Genomic DNA, 18521 nt, shown 5'->3' on the forward strand with positions numbered 1-18521 from the left:
AAGAATATTTAGCATACCACTGTCTTAGTTATGTAGTGCTGCTATAACAGAAATAACACAAGTAGATGACTTTAAGAAAGAGAAATTCATTCTCTCACAATCTAGGAGGCTAGAAGTCGAAAGTCAGGGTGTCAACTCCATGGGAAGGCTTTCTATCTCCGGGGCTCTGGGGGAAGGTCTTTTTCATCAATCTTCCCCAGGTGAGGAGCTTCTCAGTGAAGGGACCCCAGGTCCAAAGGATGCACTATTCCTCTGGCACTGCTTTCTTGGTAGTATGAGGTCCCCGTGTCTCTCTGTTCACTTCCTTTATATCTTAAAAGAGATTGGCTTAAGACACAACCTAACCTTGTAGATTGAGTCCTGCCTCATTAATATAACTGCCTCTAATCCTGCCTCATTTACATCACAGAGGTAGAATTTACAGCACATAGGAAAATCACATCAGATGACAAAATGATGGACAATCACACAATACTGGGAATCACGGCCTAGCCAAGTTGACACATATTTTGGTGGTGGTGGTGGTGGTGGTGTGCCGTCGAGTTGATTCAGGCTCATCCTAAAACAAGCGAAAAAGATGAGCCAACACCACCAACCAGCTGCTCCCTTCAGGTAAGCCACCCATTCCACAGATGAGAAAATTGATGACATGCCTCACCCAGGGTCACAGCCTAGAGCCCTGTAAGTCCAGGGTTATTTCCTCCAGATAGTATATGTTTCACTCTCTGATCTTAGCTGTGGTCTCCTGTGTTGAGTTAGCCACAACTTGGAGAACTTAGCTGCTTCCCATTGTGAGACGAAAATATTTGGACATCCCACAAGATGTAGAGCTTCCTCTTGTCATTGCATTCCTGCCCAAATGAAAGCAGGCCAGCTGCCCCGACACACACACTCTAACCTAGCTGCTATTTCCAGCTTACTTGGGGCCCACAGAGTCTTAACTTCTCACCTCTCTGAGGTAGGCGGCAGTGATTATCCTGAACATTCATTCACCAGCCTAGGGAACTGAAAATCTCAACACGCCCCCTCCATGGTCACCACCGGGTGGTGGGCAGTAGGGGAGTGAAAGAAGTCAGAGCACCACATGAATCATGGGTGTCATCCGCCACTGTGGAGACAGAAGTAACCATGGTGAAAATTGTTCTCTTTCTTTGTACTTGGAAAGTACCTTCACATCCTTTAACTCATTTTACCTCCCCAGTAGTTCTTTGAGCTGGACGAGGTTGAGATTCTTATATTCATTTTTAAATTCTACTTTATATATAAGGCAAAGAAGGTATGACTTGTCCACTGCCAGACAGAGGCAGAGCCTACAAGAAGAGCCAGGTTTTCTAGTGTCTAATCCTGCCTTAGGATAACAAATCTCCTGGCAGTATAAAAAAGCCACACAAGCTGTCTCTTATCTATCCACATCCACAATGCTGTATAGGACTGTAAGAATGACACGGTGGTAGCATCTGACCGCCTCTAACTTCATGAGGGGGAAGATGATTCAAGAGCAACAGCCCAAGGCTGATCCCTATGAGGCAGAGGTTAGACATGCCTCCTCTCTCCACCATCTTTCCCAATTCTGTCACCAAGCGTCCCTCCCATGGCACTCTCTACTTCTCTGCTGTGTTCGACAATTCATTGCAATGGCCGCACAGGACTCACAAACAATACTCACCATTATGGGGATTGTTAGGGAAGTAGCAGGTTACAACTCAGGTTCAAGAATGCTCAGGATACAGTTCTTCCATCAGGATAGCCTCTTCCTAGCCATGCCACAGGCATGCCTCTCTCTGGCCCCTTGGCCTCTGCCCTACTCAGGCAAATGTTAAAAAGCTTTTTTAGCTCTGCCAATAAGTGCCCAGAGGCACCCCACTCCACCAGTAAGCCTTGGCCCAAAGGCACTCAGCTTCCTCGCTCCATGGGCCAGGAAGCCCACTGTGCCGTCTCCTGCCAATCTCTCCTGGCAATATCTCTTGTTGCTGCTTCTCTGCCACTGCTTCTCCCTGTCTTCAGTGTTACAGCTCTCAATTTCTCTCTCTTTTTCTTTCTCTCTCTCTCTGTCTCCTGGTTCCAGGAGTTTCTCAGTGCAGGGATCCCGAGTCCAAAGAATATACTCAGTTCTTGGCTCTTCTTCCTTTGTGGTGGTGAGATCCTCTCTTTCCACTCCTGGGATGGCTCGTTTTAAGCCTAGAAGGATGGCAAAACTAACGAATCCCTTTGGTGAGCCACCATTACCTTATTTGCACAGTCCCAACCAATCACTTGGGTAGGAGTTACAAGACCATGACGAGGAAGGCCACACAAGAGCAATCCATCACACCGCAGGGACCTTCCAGTATATGGATATACATGAATTCCTTCCCCTGAATTCTCATCTTTATTTCAGTTCCATAGATGCCTCCTTCAGGAGGAGACTCTTGGGATGTTTCTGACAGGTGGCCTTGCACTGGATCCTAAATGCCTGGTACAGCCCTCATAATATGATTGGTGCTCAGTAACGCTATGTTGCTTTGTTGGCTGAGAGAATAGAATGGATGAGTGGATGGATGTATGGGTGGGTGGATGGATGGATGGGTGGATGGATGGATGGGTGGATGGATGGATGGGTGGATGGGTGGTGGGTGGGTGTATGGACGGTCGGACGGATAGACGGATGGATGGATGGATGGATGGATGGATGGATGGATGGATGGATGGATGGATGGATAGATGGGTGGATGGGTGGATACTGGTTTCATTTGTTTATCTATTTTCTTTGTGTTTCCCTTCTAAAGATCACCTTGACGTCCTTTTATGGAATTACCTCTCCCCAAGAATGCAGTCTCGGTAGTACTATAAATCAGATGCTCTAGCTTCTCCAAGCCAAGAAGCAATTATGTGACATGAGCTTGGTTGGTCATACTCCCTCTCCTGGGACTCACCCACCACCCACTGCCGTCGAGTCGATTCCAACTCACAGCAACCCCATAGGCCAGAGTAGAACTGTCCCATAGAGTTTCCAAGGAGTGTCTGGCGGATTCGAACTGCTGACCTTTTGGTTAGCAGCCATAGCACTTAACCACTACACCACCAGGGTTTCAGGAGTATGAGTCTTTAATACAGTAAGGCGAGAATAGGAAAATTGGTTAGAGCACTTTTATTTCAACAGTGGTAACCTGATCAGACTGTCTAGTAGTTTCTGCAGCCCAAACACTCAGAGCATCTCTGGTTTCTCACCTTTTTTCCAAGCCAGGTTCTCCAGTGCTCCATTCATTCTACTAGCTACTCAACATTACCCCCAAAACATTACCTTCCTGCTTCAGGTGGCCAAGGTTGTTTTCTGTCCTTATGAACAAAGAATTTTAACTGATACTGATGTAGAAATGAATGAATAGATGAATGACTGGATGGGTGAGTTGATGGGTGGAGGAATGGAAGGACAGAAGGGTGAAGGAATGCAGGGTGAAGAGGAGAGCAGTGAACAAACAGAGGAATGCAGCATAGCAGTTGGAAGGGGTTCAGGAGCTAAGTAGCAAGCAAGGTGAGTCAGGCTTTGGGAGGATGAGAGGAAAAGAAAGGATGGTAGCCTCTCAGCCTTACTGTAGGAGCAGTAATATGAACTGATTTCAAGGACAACAGGACACCTAACCCAAATCTCATTCTAGTACACTAGAAATTCTTTACTTTGTTATCACTAGCTGAAATTAGGGATCCACAGACATTTTTTTCTACCTTTTAACTGAGAAGGGTCTCAGAAATCATACTGTCAAATCTCCATTGCCCAGTTAAAGAAACTGAGACCCATGAAGAGCAAGTAAGCAGTTTGCCAAAATCTCACAACTAGGTTTGGAGCTGAACTGGGACAAGAATTTAAGTCTCCTAATTTCCAGTTCCTTGCTCTTTTCACCACCCAAAACTGCCTCTATGAGGGAATGCCTGATGAATAAGGTACAGAATTTCCACATCTCATTTTGAGGAAATTCCCTAAGGGGACTTCCTTGCTCAAGCTAGGAAAAAAAAAAAAAAGCTAGAGGTCCTCAAAAATGCAAACGCCTTGGGGAATCCAAAGGTCCCCATTGTTCTAGCCTGAATGCCCTTCAGGCCTAAGTGCTGGGGGGTGAAGGGGCAGTGGTGAATGGGACAGGGGAAGCCCTATAAAGAAGAAGCAAGAGCCAGGGGACCCCCATCCCTGAGAATGGTAGCAATAAGCCAGAAGCTGAGGGGCTTCCTGGGACCAGCTCCAAAAAGGGACAGAACTCCAGACTACAACCGAAAGAATTCTGTAAGATTCTGAAACTCTTGTCGCTTCCTTTTTTCAGCCTTTCTGTGAAACCTTTTGGAAAAGGGTCTGGGTGCTGACCTGTGGAGACAGCAAGGAAGGGAGAAAAAGAGACCATGTCTCACTCCAAGGCCAGGCTCTGAGTGAGAGAAAACCTGAGGTCTGGATAACTAGGGACAAGGCCAGGGCATGGGGCCGAGTCTCTGAAGTCTGCTGTGCAGAGGGCAGGCGAGCTCAGAGTCAGCATGAGTCATCAACATTTTCTGTGTTTTCTTCCTTTTTTTAAGTGAATAACACCTAAAGCATCCAGCATGGTGCCTAACAGCTAATGGAAAATCATCTTCCACTTCCTGCCTCCATGACTCCTAATAATTTGCTGAGATTAACACCGCTAGTAGGAGGGGAAGAAATGCTGGGGCCTGGATGTTTGGGGAAAGGAAGGAAAGAAAACTTTCCCAGGCTCTACCTTGTGCCAAGAATGGTACTGGCTAGTTTGCTGGTTGCCCATTTCATCCTCTGAGGTGTTCTAGGAGTTAGGTGTTCTTAGCCCCATTTCCAGAAAGGAAACCAAGGTGTAGGATAGTTAGTAACTTAGCTTAGTCAGGGTTCTCTTGAGAAACAGAATCAGTGACATATAGAGAGAGAGAAAGAGAGGAAGATTTACTTCAAGGGATTAGCTCACGGGATTGTGGGGGGCTGGCAAGCCCAAAATCTGTAGGTCAGGTGGCAGGCTGGAGACCTGCAGGGTTCCACCAGGCAATGGGAAGAGTACAGAATGAAAAGTGTTCTGCCAAAATATCCATTTATAGTCTGGAAGCAGACTGTACCCTAAGGAAATTCCCCTTTTAAATGATTACACTGATAAATGATTACATTACATTGCACTAGATTACATCATAGGACAGCAACTAGTCTAGTGTTTGGTCAAACCACTGGGAGACATAGCCTAGCCAAGCTGACATATCAAATTAGCTATCACACTTGCCCAAAGACATACAGAAGGTAAATGATCCCATTTCAACCCCAAGTTTGTACCACTTCACGAGGCTCCCCCCCACCCCGGGGGGACTGGAGTGTAGGGGTGCTGGGTGGAAGTACTCTGGCAACATGAGTTCCTAAGGAGGAAGGGATGAGAAACTTCAAGAGGTAGGGGTATTCAGAAAGAAAGGGGAAGCATCTAACAAACATGCAGAGGAAAATAAATATTAAAAAACAGACTCCAAAGTATCAGGAGGGGAAGGGCCTGAAATCATCTATTACCCAGCAATACTGAAAGAACCGATGCCTCTCCCCGGGCCTCACTCCCACAGCCACGCCACCCCTCAAGGCACCCTGTGGTGGACTCCTCCAGCTACCCAGGGTAGGTGTACACAGTTCCCATCAGTAAACACACCACATGTGGTCTCCAGTTGCAGAAAACAAGTGGGGGTGCGCAGCCACGGTCCTGTGTGGGAAAGGTGAGAAGAGTGGGGGGAGGCCAAGCAGCAAACCGTCTGGCCTGGATGTGGTTGGAACTATGAGAACAGTTGTCAACGCTAGAACCCTGACATAGTGAAATACACATAAGGTGGTAACAGGGGAGGGAAGGGGTAAAATGTAATGACAGAAAGAACCAACCAGAGCTGGGCCAAAAGGCAAGGGCAGAATGTAGTAGAAAGAGATCTGGTTGGGGTAAGAATATTGCCTCCACCTGATGAGTCTCCTGAGCCTGCTAGGAGGCCTCAGCCTGCATCTCTGCACTGTCCTCCTGCAGACCCTCCAACCAGCACAAATGGAGCACCCACACCAAGCAGGGCTTTATAGAAACAAAGAAGGCTGAGCAGGAGCACACTCTCAGGGGTGGGAAATATTGCAGCTTGTAAACAAGGGCAGAAAAGGAGAGGGGCCGCCAGGGAGCAGTGCTCCAATTTGCGGATGGGCAACATTAAAGCTCATCTACCAGAGCTGGCTTTCCCTCAAACTGCTCTAGGAGCCCAGACTGGAATTGCAAGAGGATGGACAGACTTTTCCTGCTTTAGGCATTTTTTTAAAAAACAGAACAGCCAGAGCTGCTCCCAACATGATTGTGGGGCGAGGTGAGTGGGAACTCCAGGTCTGAGCAAATGTTTGGAGCCCAGATGGAAAGAGGTTTCACTTTCTCTGCCTTATGTTTGGTTTCCTAAAGTCACAATGTGAGAGTGGGCTGGCAGCCAGCCTAGCTTAGGAAAGAGTGAATAAAAAAGACAAAGACTGGGGTGGAGGGGGGGCGGCTAGACTGGGCTAGGCTAGGCTGGGTTGGAGGCGGTGGTGTCTGGCTTTAGTGAGGTATATGCTAAGAAAAGGGGTTCAGGAGGCATGAGAGCTGATGAGAAAGGGCCCTATGAACTCTAGAGACGCAGGGATGAGCTGCCAGTCTGTGAAACCCTTATCCGCAAAAGCGCAAGTGTGTGTCTTTGTGTCACCCAAGTGTGTGTCTTTGTGTCCTGCATGTTTGTGGAGAGTGCTCACAGCTTTCATCAGATTCTTAAAGGGCCCCATCACCCAAAAGACGTTGGGTCCAACCGCTCATTCTACAGATGCGGAAACTTAGCCCCAGAGAAAGCAAGCAACTTCCTCAAGGTCAACATTAGGAAATAATAGAGTTGGGTTTTGAACCTCGAAGTCCAACTCTAGAGAGTCCTGTACCTAATCAAGATGCCATAGAAGTTATTCAGACTAAATCAGCATTGATTTAGCATCTATCACGTCTAAGACATTGGTTGGAAAGCAGGGGGAGAATAAAAAAATAAATAAATGGAAAAAAAAATCATAGGACATTGTCACTGCGTTCAGGGAGTTAAGACAAGACCAGTGAAAAGATGATTACAATACAATAGACGATAGTTTTTCATGGGACATCCCAGTTAGTTGGCCTAATGTCGTGTTTAGCGTTTCTGTTCCACCTCCTAGTTCGTTGCATAGTACCTGGCATCGTAAAAGCTTACCAGCACCCATCTAAGGCACAATTATCGGTCTCTATTAAAAAAAACAAAAATAATAAATTTTTTTTTTTTTTTTATTCACCTGGAGCAATACAGGAAGAAGAAGAGTCAGGAATAGGGGGACTTGGAATGTGTGGCTAATTGCCTCCGTGAACAACTGCCTCCTTTGCTATGAGGCCAGAAGAACTGCATGGTGCCCAGCTACCTTTACTGAACATTTTGATGAAAGTTTCCGTAGAAGAATTTTGATCAAAAGGGAGGAAATGTAAAACAATTTCAAATTCTCACGGACTCTAGACTTTCTGGAGCCATGGAGGGTGGATGAACTCCTGAAACTACAGCCGAGATAATCTTTAAAACTTAAACCAAAAATATCCCCCGAAGTCATCTAAAAACCAAACAATAGTTTAGCTTAACTAGTAAAAAAATGTCTCCCTTGAGCATTATGTTCTTTTAAGAAGTATCTATATGGGCTCAAACTGACAACAACAACTTGAAAGATTAGATAGGAACCTTAGGGGGCAGTGAGTTTATGTTAATAAAGGAGGAACAAGTCAGAAAAGGAGGGTGAGAATGGTTGTACAACTCAAAGAAGGTAATCAGTGTCACTTTAAGCTGTACATGTAGAAACTATTGAATTGGTGTGTTTTGTTGTGTATATCAACAACAACAAAATAAATAAAATTTAGAAGAAAAGAAATAGTCTATATTTACTTATTTGTTGTCTACCTCCACCTCACCCCAAACATAAGCTCCAGAGGGCAGGGTCCTTGCCTTGTTCACCATGTGTCCAAAGTGCCTGGCTCACTGCATTCTCAATAACAACTTGTAGAGTGAATAGGAACAATTGGGTGGCATAGACCACCCATGCTGGTGGGACGGGGAGGGCAGAGACAGCTCCCCAACGCTTGTACCTCACCTTACAGTCTCCTAAGCACCTCCATGGCCATCACTCCCTTGACCTACTCGACCACCAGTGTGAAGGGTCAGGCAGGCTGGTGTTCTGAGTCCTCTTCTCAGGAACATAAAGTGCTGTGTGAATAATGACAGTTGCCATTTATTGAACACCTACCCCGTACCAGGTACCACACTGTTTACGCGGGCTCTTTGATTTTCTCATAGCATCAGTATATTAGAGCCCAAGGGTAGCTTAAAGGTAGCCCTGATTTTGCACAGGAGGAAGTAGCAGCAGAAACGGAATTAAAATTGAGTTCTTCTGCCTCCTTTGCTCCCCACAATCCACTAGAACCACCACAAAGGGACGAGAAACACTCCTGATGTACCCATTGCTTATTCTGGCTCAGCCACCCCACCACCCTAAGTCCACACCTCCCCATCCCTGCCACCATTTCCACACAGACATACACACACAGCTGGAAGATTTACCAGGATTTAAAGATGAGAATTATGCAGGGCCAGGTGTGGGCTTTCTCGCCTCTGTCCTCAGCTAGTGTCCGGACTCAGCATATTTGGTAACCAGGAAAATACTTTTCTTCCCTCCTTAGAGAAGGAAACTGATAGCAGTGAAAGGAAACAAATGGAGCTCACATGGAAAATTTGAGCCTTAGCAAGAGCTTTAGAATTTCTCCAGAAACAGTGCAGTGTGATAGAAAGTCCATGAGCTCTAGAGTCAGGACTTGGGTTCAATTTTGCATTCTCGCACTTAAGCAAGTCACTCAACTCCCTCTAAGCCTTTAAACTGACCCATCAGTTTAAAAATAAAGACTTTATGTAATAAAGTTCACGAATCCATATTAGTGGAGCCCTGGTAGTGCAGTGGTTAAGACCTAAGGCTGGAAACCAAAAGATCAGCAGTTCAAATCCACCAGCCGTTCCTTGGAAACCCTATGGGGCAGTTCTACTCTGTCCTACAGGGTTGCTATGAGTGGGAATCAACTCCATGGCAATGGGTTTAGTTTTGGTTTAATCCATATTAGTGGGTTGGGAGTCTGATCTAGATTGCTGAAAAGTCTAAAGTATCCTTAAAGGAATTGCAGCTTCTGAGTTTTTTTTTTTTTTTTTACTCTTAATAATAACACAATAATAACTATTTTTATTAAGTACTTAATATGTGGTAGATATCATGCTAAGAGCTTTATAACCATGAGCACTTTTATGGGGATTTAATTGTCTCAAGAACTGCAGGCGAGGCTACAACTATTATTCCTCATTTACAGATGAGGAAACTGAGACCGGAGAGATTAAGCAACTTGCCCCCAAAGCCCCTACTCTAACCACCAGGTTACACAACCACCTATGTGTTGGGTAATTTATGTTAGATCTGAGGGTGCTATGTGAAGGGAACAATTAAAATGGGCAGAACATGTTTGTGTGGAGGCACAGATATCTCTAAAGTGCTTGCGATTTGTTTCATGAAACCAGATGGCCATGCTTCCAAATTGTGTTTCTGTAGTTAATAGGCTTGATGCATGTGTTGTGAGGAAGGAACAAGAGGATTCTTGTGAAGAGTTTAAAACAGCACCCGGAACCAAGGAAGAGCTCGATTGCTTTTAGCTGCCTTATTGGAGTGGGTCAGTGGAAAGAGATTAAGCCTGACCATCAGAAACACCTGAGTTCAAATGCCCCTTACCAGCTCTGTGGCCTAGAGGATGTTAATGACCTCTTCTGAGGGTCATTTCCTGTTCTGCAAAAAGAGGATGATTACCACCATGCCTCAAGGCCATTGTAAGGAAGAAACAAGGTCTTCCTATTCTGGGCAATTCAAGTTTAGCTTAGCCAATATTGTGACAATAGTTAGCAAGACAAACCTATACTGGTTAGGTTCTCAGAATAGGTTACACTAAAAATTTTTTTTTGTTTTGTCAATGAACGCTTTTAGCTAATACAGAAGTCAACTTCAGCCCAGCCCAGGCCAAACTGTCACTAATTCTGAATTATTCAAATGGGATTTGATGACGAGTTACTCTATCCAATTCTTTGGAATAGAGTAAGGACCCTGACTCCAAACAACGGTACCCCATGGATGTCCCCAGCCATGAACGCTTTAATGGTGAGCAGTACTTAGTGGACAGAACACTGAAGTGGGAGCCAGGGGACTGGGTTCTGATCCCAACTCTGTCACTCATTTGCTGTGTTTCCTTAGACAAGTCACTTCTGCTCTCTGAGCTTGGTTTCCTCCTCTGAAATTGAAGAACATGGGATAAATGATCCCTGAAGTCCTTTGCAGCTTTCATATTCTGTAATTTTTGTGCCCAAGGAGGCCTGGGATGGGGATGCCAGCATTTACTGAGTTTCTTCCCCTGTGGAATGGGGGTAATAATAATACCTGCCTCATGGTTTTTCTGAGGATTAAATGAATCAACACATGCAAAGCCCCTAGAACAGTGCCTGGCACAGGGGAAACCCTCAGCAAATGTTTGCTAGTAATGGTAGTTATTATGTGTACACACTCTCTCTGCTTCACAACGAGACTGTAACCAATTATACCACTTTATACACAAAGAAATGGAAGCTCAAAGACGTTAAGCAATGTTCCCAAATTTCACCTTGCAAGCAAATGGGAGTGAGCCTGTGGCCAGAATGAAAGCAAGAAACTATCCCAAGAGAAATTACTCCAACTCTTATCTGGCGACAAGGTCCTCAATATCCCGTTGGGATCCACCTCCTATGAGGGCTGTAGTGCAAGGACTTCCCGTTCTCAGTAGAACGCCATGTACACAGCATCCTTCCATGGATGAGAAACGGGGGATGCAGAGGTGTGAGGCGTGAGCGAGAGCTTTGGAAGTAACCAGGTAAGGACAGTCAGTGTCTTCCGACCACGTCTTCTCTGCCCTTCCTCTTGCCCAAGGAAGGCAGCTTCCTGTTCTCCGGGGAGCACCCTGGCCTGAAAGGTGAAGCCCAGGATGCCAGCAAAGGAGGCGCTTTTCTAGCCCCGGTGCTTAGATTGGCTCATCTTGGGGCAAAGGGACTGGTGAGCTCACCCTGGAAGGGAGGGTGGTGGGGGAAAGACAGACTCGAATTTCCGGGGGCTATTTTTTTTTATTTCAGTTTTCTTTTCCGTTTTGTGCAATTTCACTTATGATACCAGCCAGTGCTTGACTGCTGCTTTGGAAACTCCCCTAAGGACGCCCCCTCGGCTGGCCCTGACTCCCTATTTGATGACGAGTTACTCTATCCAATAAAGATATCCAATAAAGACGAGTCACTCTATCCTATAAAGGGCTGGCCTGAGAGGGACCTGCACAGGATACTGAGACAGCACCTACAGCCTTCACAGCCTCTGCCCTCAGGCACCATGAAGGTCTCTGCAGCAGCCCTCACAGTCCTCGTCACGGCCGCCGCCCTCTGCGTCCCTGCATCTGCCTCTCCATGTAAGTCCAGGCCCTAGCCACAGCGGCCCCCCACCCCCGGCCCCCGCCAGCTGGACCCTCCACCCAACGCCCTCCCCACCTCTCTGACTATTCCTGGCCTCATCCTCTCTTCAACTGTTGCATTTACTTCCTGAACCTCATTATTTACACTCTTATGTATTGTTTTACCCAGATGTCCAGCTGTCCCTGATAGGTCTCTAAGTCCTTTCATGGCAGAAACCCCTAATCAAATTTCTGTGTCTCCAAAGTCTCCCCCGGAGCCCCGCAGGGTCTCACTGAGTGCGAGCTGCGGCTGGGGTATTAGAAAGCAGGGGCAGCTCAAGCTGACCTCAAAACACAATGGACTCATGCCTAAAAAGTTTCTCAGAAACTTCTGAGCACTTAACCAAAATCCCTCCTGGGATGGTCATATTCTGTCCCATTTCACAGATGGAAAAACTGAGGCTGCAAGAAGATAAAAACAGCTAATGACTTAAATACCTACTATGTGTCAGATAAGGAGCTCTGGTGGCTCGTGGTTAAAATGCTCGGCTGCTAACTGAAAAGTCAGTGATTTGAATCTACCAGGTACTCTGTGGGAGAAAAATATGGCAGTCTGCTCTTTTAAAGATTACAGCCTTAGAAACCCTATGGGGCAGTTCTACTCTGTCCTACAGGGCTGCTATGAGTTGGAATCGACTCAACAGCAACAGGTTTGGTTTGATTTTATGTGTCAGGTCATCTGCTGGTTGCTTTACATCCACCATCTTATTTAATACCCCCTTTGAGTTGTCCTTGACTTACAGATGGGGAAACAGAGGCCCAGAGAGATTAAGTACATTGCCCAAAGTCACACACTTAGAAAGTAGGGGAACTGGTATTCAAACCCAGTTCTATCTGGCGCTTAAACACTGCTCTTTTAATTGACACTCCCCAGTGTCATCTTGAATTAATTAACCAACAAAAAGTTCTCCTCTCTGTTCAGAGCCCTTCTCCCTATGACTCAGTCAGAGGGGCAATACGCACCTTCTGGTCCTTTTTAGGAGTCCTGGATGAGCCACAGAGCCTGGGTTCTGGAAGCTCTCCCCCTACCCATCCACCCTAGGTCCCAAAGAAAGCAAGTTCTGACTCATTTAAGGATCCTGGGAGGGTAAGAATGAGGGCAAAAGGTGCAGGGCAAGCCAGGAGGAGGCCTAGCATGTCCCGAGAGCCAAGGGCAGGGGGTTGTGGTATAGAGGAAACAAGACAAACTGGGCTCAAGGATTAGATAAGGGGAGGGAGATCCTCCAGGCCTCTGCTGGAATCTCCACTCTGCCACTGTATCCATGGCCAAGTGACTCTCTGAGCCTCAGTTTCTCATTCAAGGTAAAGCATATAAAGCACTCCGCAGAATGCCCAGTGTACACTGACAATGAATAAAGGGGTCTCATTCTTTCTTCCTCTCAGATGCCTCGGACACCACGCCCTGCTGCTTTGCCTACACCCCCCGCACACTGCCCCACGCCCACGTCAAGGAGTATTTCTACACCAGCGGCAAGTGCTCCATGCCAGCAGTCGTGTGAGTCTCAGGCCCCTGGAGCCCTCCAGACCTAATCAAATCCACATACAACCTCAGAGGAACTAGGGAGGAGAGGTGAGGGGTCAGGGCCCTAGTCACATTCAAATAATAAAAAATAATAATTTTTTAAAAACTTTTATTGATTGCAGAAATAATGAGGTTCTCTTTTAAATATATAAATAAATATATTTGGAAAAATGTAATAACCCCGACTAAAACCAAACCGAACCCATTGCCATCGAGTTAATTCCAACTCACCGAACCCATTGCCATCGAGTTAATTCCAACTCATAGCGACCCTATAGGACAGAGTAGAACTGCCCCATAGAGTTTCCAAGAAGCGCCTGGTGGATTCGAACTGCCGACCTTTAGGTTAGCGGCCGTAGCACTTAACCACTATGACACCGTGTCAAATGTCTGGTATGTATTATCTCTAAATTTCATACCCAATGAGTATGCATAATTCTCTCCATGTTCTGGGTAAAGAAAGTAAGGCTCAGAGAGATTTCATGACTCGCCCAAGGTTCTATAACAAGTGAGGGGTACAGTCTGTCTCTGGAATCTTCTCTTTCTACTAAAACAAGGTCTTTAGTGATCTTTGCTTCGGAAATTTAAGATGACGGAGAATGTAAATGGGACCATCCTGAAGTTTCCTATGGAAGGGCGAAATTTTTTTTTTTTTAATAATTTTTATTGTGCTTTAAGTGAAAGTTTACAAATCAAGTCAGTCTCTCACACCTTGCTATATAACACCTTGCTACACACTCCCAATTACTCTCCCCCTAAAAAAAAAAAAAATTTTTTTTTTTTAATGAGACAGCCCGCTCTCTCCCTCTACTCTCTCTTTTCGTGTCCATTTCACCAGCTTCTAACCCCCTCGGAAGGGTGAAATTTTTTAATCCAGAAGTTCTCATGACACCAGCAAAGGGACAAGTATTCAAAGTCGGGCTTTGGTTCTGATGAATCCATTTAGTGGTAATATTTAGCATTATTCATTTTAATTCTGCAAATACTTTTCAAATGAAAAATATCCTTCACTGAATACATATTATGTATGGGGAGAGACTGATGAGCCACCCTCCCTGCTGTTATAGGGCTTTATTGGAGGGACAGGATAGAGACAGCATGGCTGGAGTGCCCTGTATAAGAACAGTACAAAAGGCTACACAGCAGGAGGAGGGAGAGAGCATGTGCGGTTTCAGGGGTGAGGAGAGGGGACTTAGCAGAGGTTTCCTGCAAGAAGTGCCTGTTGAGTGGGACATGGACTGGCAGAGAAAAGCCTGAGGATCTGAGTCTATCAGGCAGAGGCAATGCCTCCAGGACTCGGCTTTGGTTTATGCAGAGTCTTCATGTAGGCAAGTCTGAGAGATGAGGCAGAAAGACAGAGGCTGGGCCTGTCCTGGAAGTCAGGACAAGGAACCGAACGCTTCTAAGCAGTCAAGTATGAAATGAGCTGGAACAGGAAAAGCCTAGAAAATAGGGGTCCAGTTTAGAGACCGTTGTGACTATCCACACGAGTGGTTTTGAAGGCTGAACAGTGCCTGAAGGAAAAGAAAAGAGACCGGGTGAGAAGCCTTCAGAGGTGGAATGAGCAAGCTCTGGCTGGTGGCTTGAAATCAGGAGCAAGGAAGAGAGAGGGGGCGAGGCTGAGGCTGAGGTGTCAACCCAGATGGCTGGAGAGGGGCAGAGCCACATAAGTCTCAAGGAAGAGCTGTTTATAGAGGAAAGAGAGATGTGTGTGGCTTGGGTTAGTTTGACCCTGAGGGGCCAGCAAGACAACCCTGTGGAAATGTCCAGCAGAGAGTGTGCTATTTGAGGAAGGGCATCGGGGCTGGAGATGTGACATTCTTTTCTAGGAGGAAGGGGTCTTCCAATAAAAGAAGGGCAATATAACACAGTCTTGGTGAGCACTGGCTCTGGAGCTAGCCTGCCTTTGTTAGCTCTGCCCCTTGGTAGGTGCATGAGCTTGGGACAGTCACATAACCTCTCTGAGCCTCAATTTTCTCATCTGTAAAATGGGGCGAATAGAAGTATTCCCCTCACTGGGTCACATAATAAAATGCTTAGAATACTGCCTGGCACACAGTAGGTGCCCAATAAGTGCTGACATCATCATCATCATCATCTAATTGTATTATTATATACATGGGAGTAATGGGTAAAACTTAAGGAGTGAATGCAATTCATTCATTCGCTACTGATTCAACAAATACCCATTACCACTATTTTATGCCAGGCTCAAGGCCAGAAACAAGGAGAAGAACACAGAGGAAAGGGCAGCAATGTTGAGAAACCACTCTTAAAGGACAGGTCAAGGTGGAGGTTCCCAAGGAGCCTGAGCAGACAGAGGGGCAAGTCAGGCAAATAGAGGGTCCCAAAACCGGGAGCAGGAGAGAAGGCTTGGCAAGGTATCACGTTCTGCAGGGAGGAGGCAGAAATGGAAGCCCGAGCAACTCTCACCCTAGATGTTGGTTTCCTGGCTCTTGACTTCCTGCCAACAGGCAAGGGGGCCAAGGAGAGAATGATTAGTCTGGCAGGATTTCCTGTGTGACTCCTGGGGGAGCAAGGGTAGGTAGGGTCTGTGCCTGAGCTCCCTCCAAATTCCGACTCACAGCGGCCCTATAGAACACAAAGAATCTGCCCCATAGAGTTTCCTAGGAAGCAGACTACCACATCTTTCTCAGGCGGGGTAGCTGGTGAGTTCAAACCACCAACCTTTTGGTTAGCAGCCAAGTGCTTAACCACTACACCACTAGGGCCCCTGACGCTCCCTCACCCTCCCACGCCCCGTCAAATAAGCGAAGAAACGCTAGAGGGCGCGAGAGCCCAGGATACCGTTTCTCCTCCCTTTCTCATCTGTGCACAGCAGGGTGGGAGCCAGTAAGAAAGCCAAGTGGCTCAGAGTGAGGCTCAGAAAGGGGAAACAGCTTCCCTGTGAGCAAATGTCATCCAGGCTGCAGCCCAAAGAGCAACCAAGGCATCTTCCTTCTCCCGAGACAACTTATGCCTTCTCTTGGCCTGGAAACATCTGGACTCAGGAATGTGCAGGAAAACATCCTAAAGAGGAAGTCAAATGAGAAAGGTCAAGCAGGCAGGGCTGACCCCTGGGTACTTCTGAGTATTCCAGAGTAATATGTTAATTGGCAGCACTTCTACCCAGGCCCAAGGTCTCCCCCAGACAGAACCATAGACCAGTCAGGCAGGCAGCTAGACCGATCCCCATGACCCCAGGCTTTTACACTTCCAGTTTACACCATCGCCACCTACAGAGATCAGGAGCTCTGGCTCTCAAGTTATTGTCAGCTGCCGGAGTCAGCCCCAGCTCCTGGCAACCCCATGCACAAATGAACGGAAACACTGCGTAGTCCTGTGCCATCCTCACGATCAGTTGTGGATCGTACCGTTGTGATCCATAGGGTTTTCACTGGCTGATTTTTGGAAGTAGATCGCCAAGCCTTTCTTCCCAGTCTTAGTCTGTAATCTCTGCTGAAACCTGTTCAGCATCATAGCAACACGCAAGCCTCCTCTGACAGATCGGTGGTGTCTGCGCATGTGGCACATTGGCTGGGAATCGAACCCAGGCCTCCGGCATGAGAGGCAATAATTCTACCACTGAACCACCACTACCCTCATCTCACACTCATAAGCCTCTACATCCTGGCTGGTTAATTGGTAGAAGTGCTTTGACATTGCCCCTCAGAGCCACGCTGTCCAATAACAGGAGCCATGGTCTCATGTTACTCTGATCCACACCAAAGCAGAGGCTACCCAGCAATCTAATAACGAGGACAACACATTTATGGTATTTTTCAAAACTCTTTCATACATTTGAGCTTCACAACAATTGTGCTAAGTAGGAATCACTTCTATCCACATTTTAGAGGTAAACAAATAGACTCAGAGTCCCTAAGTGATCTTCCTAAAGTCATCCAACTATTAAGTGGTGAAATCAAGACCCAAGTTCATGTCCTTTCATCCATCCATGCACGTACGGATATACTCACATATGCACTGTGTTGTCTGAAGCCAATCCACATGTTTTTTTTTAACCACTTTTCATTTCCCACTTACTCAGCCATGACTCTGTTCCCAGAGGACACAGAATTCACATTCGTTCTCTCCCAAGCACCCAGCACAGGGTCTGGAACAGAGGGAGCGCTGTTTGCTGGCCACTGGTTGACTAGCTCAACCCTGGGCCCTCAGGCTCCGTATCTCCAGATCTCTTTGGCTTTCCAGGCAACATGTTTGTGTGGGGTTAAAGTTCACACAAATCTACTTCTGGCTTAAAGCCCTCTGACCCAACAGGAGAGGAAATGTCCTTTCCTTAGAGGCCACAAATAAAACTTATGGGGCTCCAAATAACCCAGTACCACCATCCTTTCCCCTTATGTCTCAATCTACCTCATCCCAAAAACTGGCTGTCCCAGCCTTGACACAGTCTCACCCCTTCCTCTCCTTTTCCACAGCTTTGTCACCCGTAGGAACCGCCAGGTGTGTGCCGACCCAGAGAAGAAATGGGTGAAGGAGTACATCAACACCTTGGAGATGAACTAGGATGGAGGGCGTCTTGAAACTGAGCTTCTACAAATTTTTCAGTTGCTGCTTGCTCTTGTCCTAACCAGCTTGGGAGGCTGTTCCCCCAATCCTCTATTCCCACCCCTCCCTGGAAAGCAGGGATTCCACCATAAGGCAGCAGTTATAAAAGCTTCCCCCATCTAAAGCCTCAAAAATCTACTGAAGCTCTGCCCTATGAACAGGCAGTCTGTAGGTTCTGAGCTGCTGGCTCCTCGGGCTCAGCTTGGCCATGGCTTTGCGACCAGGAAGGAAGGTAGTGCGTCTCTAGAAGCAAGAAAGGAAGAAAACTGGGATCCTACGGGAATATCCCGGGGCCAAGTCCCATGTCAGCCCCCTCACTGGGACGGGATGACTGGCAAACATGAGAAATCAACTTTCTATTAAAATTCTCAGTGCAGTTGCAAAGCTGACTCCTGGTTTGATTTCCTCCTCAGGAACCCTCCTTCCCCAAGAGCATTAAGTATGTGCAGGTCTTGCACACATCTAGTGTCCACCGTAGATTTGGGGGCTGTCGTCCTGCCCAGTGAGCAGGGCTGGGAGCAAAAGCCCTCTGAGAAGGAGGCATGGCCAGGACAGAGCAGGAGAAATAACTGTGACTTAGCCACTCTGGGGGAACAGTCACTGTATCTCCCCACTCCCAGGTCTCGAGCAGTTTATACACTCTCTGCCTCCGACCTCAGCTGGCCCTTCCATCCACTCTGCTCCGCTTCTACCCTGGCCTACTCTCTACCTTATTCCCAGTAGGTTTCTTTAACACCATCCTTGTCCCAGAAATGGGATTTAACGGCAATCCCGAAACTCCTCAGTTCTTTAAAATGAGGAGCATAAGGTATTTTGTGGTTTTCCACAACTGCACCAGCACAAGGTAA

At 46.8% G+C, this 18521-nt stretch overlaps 1 protein-coding gene across 1 annotated transcript; it reads left to right on the top strand.

The window, feature by feature from the left end:
- Positions 1-11248: 11248 nt before the first annotated feature.
- Positions 11249-18057, top strand: CCL5 (C-C motif chemokine ligand 5). Its single transcript, XM_003414556.4, has 3 exons — positions 11249-11540; positions 12966-13077; positions 17544-18057. The coding sequence occupies exons 1-3, from the start codon at positions 11465-11467 to the stop codon at positions 17629-17631; spliced, it is 276 nt and encodes a 91-aa protein (XP_003414604.1). The 5' UTR covers positions 11249-11464; the 3' UTR covers positions 17632-18057.
- Positions 18058-18521: the final 464 nt, after the last annotated feature.

This window comes from Loxodonta africana, chromosome 18 (assembly GCF_030014295.1).
Source record: "Loxodonta africana isolate mLoxAfr1 chromosome 18, mLoxAfr1.hap2, whole genome shotgun sequence".
Classification (NCBI taxonomy): Eukaryota; Metazoa; Chordata; class Mammalia; order Proboscidea; family Elephantidae; genus Loxodonta; species Loxodonta africana.

What these genes read in the sequence shown, in the direction of transcription:
- CCL5 (XM_003414556.4), top strand. Translation starts at nt 11,465, where the DNA reads ATGAAGGTCTCTGCAGCAGCCCTCACAGTCCTCGTCACGGCCGCCGCC. An exon ending in CCCTGCATCTGCCTCTCCAT is followed by an intron (nt 11,541 to 12,965) that starts GTAAGTCCAGGC and finishes TCTTCCTCTCAG; the next exon opens with ATGCCTCGGACACCACGCCC. An exon ending in TGCTCCATGCCAGCAGTCGT is followed by an intron (nt 13,078 to 17,543) that starts GTGAGTCTCAGG and finishes CCTTTTCCACAG; the next exon opens with CTTTGTCACCCGTAGGAACC.